A 5,887-nucleotide genomic window follows, 5' to 3' on the forward strand; every position below is an offset into this window, starting at 1 on the left:
TGCTCATTCAGTAGCCGATGCAGGAGAGGGCCCAGAACTATAGGGCTAAGGGAGAGCGCGCACTCTGGGATGGGCAGAGCTGTGACTATTGCCAAGAGTGCTGGTTACGGTTTGTAGCAGGGTGGTTACCCGCTCCAGCCCTGACAGGGTAGAAGCCAGCCCTCGGAGAGGGCTAGGGGCTAGGAGAAAAAGCCCAAGCTGATTGGGGAAGAAGCTACACCTGGGCCATGCCCCAATCAGGGCAGCTGGGCCTTATAAGAAGGTCAAGGCAGCCAGAAGCAGAGCAGTCTCTCCTCTAGAAGTGGAGGGAGACCGGCCTGGCTGCAGGGGAGTAAGAAGGTACCTGGGAGTGAAGCAGGGCTGGGGAGAGCCAGGGGAGCAGGGGAGCTCCAGGCTGGTGACTCCCCAGGCTGCAGGGCCTGGTTCCAGGCCCATAGAGGTACTGGGTGGTAGAAGAAGGCAGCAGGCCAAACTCCCTTGCCTGTGATGAGTGGCTCTTACACTGCAGTCTGCCCCATTGAGTGGGCTAGGTGAGGACTGGCAGTAGCCCAGACTGAGGCGAGGTGGGGGTAGTGGGGATTCCCCGGGGAGGGGAGACCCACAGAGATTTTTGGGGTATTGCCAGGGGGCAGCACCTCCAGAGAAAATGGGCACCGGGGTCCAGGGGGGACACAGGGCCCAGTTGTGGCAGATCACCGGCCTGCAGAAGGCGCTCCAGGCTGGAAATTGAGCTCATTCCCTGAGAGACCAGCAGGAGGCGCCACAGGGATGAGTCCGCATGCTTACAGGGTTATATTGCAACTTGCTGTTGAAAGCTGCAGTCATTAGCTGAGCTATTGCAGCGCCACCTACTGATCTGGTAGGGATAGAACAACTTAATCCATGTTACTCTGGCACATTTTCTATTGTGTGCTGTTAGGGTACATTTTAAGTAAAAGTGTGTTGGTTTTATTTTGCTGCATAAGATCCATTATTGATATTTTTGGTCCTGGGGCAACCGAAGTACAAACACAGATGTATTCAGTGCCTGTCCTGGTGGAGGCACCACCAACTATAAATATTCCTATCAGTAAAAGAACGACTGCAGGATTCCACCTAATTTCCCATCTCAGCTGGGACCCCCAGGATCTCCATTATCCTTAATGACGTAAGGTGCCCAGACAACAGGTGAGAGTTGCCTGCTCTCAAGTAACCCGGGAAGGAAAGTGGGAGGTTACAAATAATACAAAATAAAATTCATAATTTGATACCGATGTATCCCACTGTCACAATAGCACCTACCTGCCTCCCGCACGTGGCACCAAAATGAAGTGTCAAACCCCATAGATTGTGCAGCTCTGTGACTCTCCCTCTCCTTTCCAAGGGCTTGTCTACACTAGAACGTACTTTGGTATAACTTACATCTCTCAGGGGTGGGAATAATCCACATCCCCTAGCCACATAATTCACATCAATTTAAGCACCAGTGTAGACAGCGCTCTGTCGGTGGGCGAGCGCCTCCCATCGCCATGGTTACCACCTCTCACGGAGATGGAGTTATGCGGATGGGAGAGCTGTCTCCCCTCTGTTTAGAGCCTCTTCCCCAGACGCGTTACAGCAGCGCAGCTGCAATGGTGCAGCTGTGTCGATGTAGTGCTTCTAGTGCAGACTAGACTGTGCAGCAGTGACATCATTAGCAATGTTGACATTTAAATTACTGTCATTGGGCATCTCGTTTAACCCCTTATGGAGATGAATGGGGCACTTCAGACCTTTCTGGGCTATTGTTTCTGCAGATTCAGGTAAACCTCACTGGAGTAGTTACACTTGGGTCACATTTTATTCTTCACAACCATGAGGGCTAGAGACTTAATCTGAAATGAAAGCTGAGATTCTAGAGAACAAGATGGCAGCTAAAATGAAAAAAAATCTGGTCAACAGCCCAGTATGACCTGGCCCAATTCATGCTCTAGACATGCTTAAACTGTGGAAAGATTTCCTAGCCTGTCTGTTAGTCACTCTGTGTTTGGAATTTTGCAGGTATCACACTGTTGGACAGTGCGGCTCTTAGAAAGAACGTGGATATGCAAAAACAATACAAGACTGAATTTCAGGTAATTGCATCTGACACCATTGCGGCTAAGGCCTCTGCACTCCAGGCTGGTGAATCGCTGAAGGCCAGTTTCCTGTGTGGTTTAGTTGAAATGAATGGATCTGCTGTATATTTAAGTGACACCAGGAAATCCAGACATCAGGCCCGAGTGACTCTCCAATACAAAATGACAACGAGGTCTGAGCATCTGACAATGAACTATTTAGGACAGCAGGTCTCTTATCCTGCTGTATTCGACCAAGGCAAAGCAACCCATGTGGTCACGGCTGTGTTGTACGGGGCTCAGGCTTTCTTTGTGTTTGATCGGGAAGTTTCTTCACCTGAGAGCATAGAAGAGATACAGGGAAAGATGAAACTTACGATAGAAAAAATACCAAAGATTTCAGAAGAAGATGGAGAGTCCAAAATGGAGGATAAGGAAATAGAAAAGACTGAAAAAATCACTTGTACGTTCTATGGTGACTTTGGTCTTGAGAACAATCCAGTTACTTATCAAGATGCCATAAAAGTTTATTCCACCCTCTCTAAGTTGCTGGGAGCCAATGGGGAGAAGGCCGTACCAGTGACAGTCTGGCTGTATCCACTAATCAAGCAAGATTCCAGAAGCACTCAGCTGATACGTGAGATCAGCGTAATGCTGATTTCTAATGTTGAAGCTGTCATGGAGCACCTCACAGAGTTGGACATGCGATGCAATGACATGATGAAGGACAGAACTGCCACAACTTTCCCTGAAATCAAGAGGAAAGTTCAGCAATTCCAAGCGCTGTGTAATCAGTACAGACAGGCTTTCCAGCAACAGCTATCAGAACTCATACCCTGTATCCGTGGAGGAGGAGCAGAGGAAGGGGCCCTGGTGGACATTTTAAGCAGCAAAGAACAATCACCATTCAATACACAGAGACTCAATGAATATCTGGATACAAAGGAGCGAGAGATGAATTTAGTGGATTCCTACCTTAGTGTGCTACAGAATGTGGAAGTCGTATCCTCCGAGAGTGAACTAGAAAAAATAGTACTCAGCCTTAAGCATGATTCTGTTGTGTCTTTCACACTCACTTCAATACACAACAAAGAACCATATTTATCAGATTTGAACTTTTGGCTTCAAAGACAGTTTCTGGAGAAAATTCAAGAATCAGCACCAGCCAGTTCTCCTGATGAGAAATCAAACTCCAAACAGTGGTTTGTGGATGAAGAGATAAGAAGAAAAGCACGAAAATTCGCAAAGTCCTTCTTAGACTTTACTAATGTCAATAAATCTCAAGCAAAGACCCGGTTCATTGTGGCCTCCGTTCCAGATGAGGACCATCCAGGAGCTTCGATTTACCTGTATGCAGATGGAGAGCTGGTCAGCCCCAATTTTGAGCCTCCATCAAAGCCTCTTCCTGCCCTGATTGATGGAATCAGACATGACCGTGTGCAGCTCACGTTTAACCCAGCAGCCTATGGCAGGGCTGCGATATCCGGCTATTGGGCAGAGTACAGAATTGTAGGGCAGGAGAACTGGACGGCTGTGGATGTAAATAACACACAAGTGACATTTACAGTAACAGGGCTACGTCCAAACACCGAGTACCAGTTCCGATACGCTGCAGTGAGCAAACCAGGGCTCAGCGAGAGCAGCGACGTGAGTGATCCTGTGAAGACGCTCCCTCCTACCAGCCCTCCTGCAAAGCCTAGAAAAACTATTGTAGGTTCATCAGCCATCACCCTCACCTGGCAGAGTCCACATGTCACTGGAGATGGAGTCAGTATAAGGGAGTATAAGGTGGAATACAAAGAGAAGACAGGAGATACGAGTCAGGAGGGGAAAGACAAATGGCTGGAACGAAGGACAGGAGAGAGAACAGAGTCCTGTAACATTGATGGACTGAGCCCTGAGATGCCCTACAGGTTCCGAGTGTCGGCTGTGTGTGTGGACAGAGCTGTGAGTGACCCAAGCAAGGAGACTTCTATCTCAACGCTAAAGAAAGGTAAACATTTAAGTAAATCTGCGTATTATTCCCTCAACTACAGCCCTCTAATGCCTGGAGCTACTGGATCAGGTAAGAGATTCCTTATCAAGGGCATGAATCTAAATTATCCTGGGTGTATAATGCAGGCTCGGCTTCCATTCAAATAATGAGTCCAAGTAGAAATAAATCCTAGCTTCCAATTAAATACCCGAGCTGGTTCCTATTCGTGGACTGGGTGGCTGAGGTGATCGATGCCCCAGACTCAGGGCACAGAGTGGATCAACATAAGAACGGCCATATTGGATCAGACCAATGGTCCATCTAGCCCAGTATTCTGTCTTCCAGCAGTGGCCAATGCCAAGTGCTCAAGAGGGAATGAACAGAACAGGCAGTTATTGAGTGATCAATCCCGTCGCCCACCCCCAGCTTTTGGCAAACAGAGGCTAGGGACACCCGGGGTTGCATCCCTGCCCATCCTGACTAATAGCCATTGATGGACCAATCCTACATGAACTTGGTTAATTGTTTTTTGAACCCAGTTATAATTTTGGCCTGCACAACATCCCCAGCAACGAGTTCCATGGGTTGTGCATTGTGTGAAGAAATACTTCCTTTTGTTTGTTTTAAACCTGTTGTCTATTAATGTCATTAGGTGATCCCTGGTTCTTGTGTTATGAGAAGGAGCAAATAACACTTCCTTATTCACCTTCGCGACATCATTCATGATTGTCTAGACCTCTATCATATCCCCCCTTAGTCGTCTCTTTTCCAAGCTGAATAGTCCCATCTTTTTAATCTCTCCTTATGTGGAAGCTGTTCCATACACTAATTATTTTTCTTGTCCTCTGCACCTTTTCCATTTCTTATATATCTTTTCGAGATGGAGTGACCAGAACTGCACACAATATTCAAGGTGTGAGCACACCATGGATTTATATAATGGCATTAGGATATTTACTGTCTTCTCATCTATCCCTTTCCTAATGGTTCCTAACAGTCCGTTAGCTTTTTACTGCCGCTGCACATTGAGTGGATGTTTTCAGAGAACTATCCACAATGACTCCAAGATCTCTTTCTTGAGTGGGAACAGCTAATATAGGCCCCATCATTGTGTATGTATAGTTGGGATTATGTTTTCAAATATGCATTACTTTGCATTTATCAACATTGAATTTCATCTGCCATTTTGTTGCCCAGTCACCCAGTTCTGTGAGGTCCCTTTGTAGCTCTTCGCAGTCTACTTTGGACTTAACTATCTTGAGTAGTTTTGTTTATATCTGCAAATTTTGACGCCTCACTGTTTTCCAGATCAGTTATGAATATGTTGAACAGCACTGGTCCCAGGACAGATCCTTAGGGAAACCACTATTTACCTCTCTCCATTCTGAAAACTGACCTTTTATTCCTACCCTTTGTTTCTGATCTTTTAACCAGTTATCAATCCATGAGAGAACCTTCCCTCTTATCCCATGACAGCTTACTTTGCTTAAGAGCCTTCGGTGAGGAACTTTGTCAAAGGGTTTCTGAAAGTCCAAGTACACTATTTCCACTGGATCGCCCCTGTCCACATGTCTGACCCCCTCAAAAACTTCGAATAGATTGGTGAGGCATGATAGCCCTTTACATAAGTCATGTTGACTCTTCCCCAATAAATTGTGTTCATCTGTGTGTCTGATCATTCTCTTCTCTACTAAAGTTTCAACTAGGGCTGTCAATTAATTGCAGTTAACTCAGTGATTTATGTTCTTATGATTAACTCAAAACAAATTAATCATGATTTAAAAAATTAGTTGTGAATAATCACAGTTTTGATTGCACTGTTAGTACTAATTGTTGT

General features: G+C 46.2%; 1 protein-coding gene across 1 annotated transcript; it reads left to right on the forward strand.

Moving 5' to 3' along the window:
• Window positions 1–2,019: 2,019 nt before the first annotated feature.
• Window positions 2,020–4,068, forward strand: LOC112121014 (stonustoxin subunit alpha-like; the record flags this gene model as incomplete). Its single annotated transcript, XM_024220140.3, has 1 exon — window positions 2,020–4,068. A coding segment is annotated over one exon (2,049 nt), but the record flags the coding sequence as incomplete, so codon positions are not given.
• Between the last annotated feature and the right edge of the window lie 1,819 nt (window positions 4,069–5,887).

Source organism: Terrapene carolina, unplaced genomic scaffold (assembly GCF_002925995.2).
Source record: "Terrapene carolina triunguis isolate 2854851 unplaced genomic scaffold, T_m_triunguis-2.0 Scaffold4486, whole genome shotgun sequence".
Taxonomy (NCBI): Eukaryota; Metazoa; Chordata; order Testudines; family Emydidae; genus Terrapene; species Terrapene triunguis.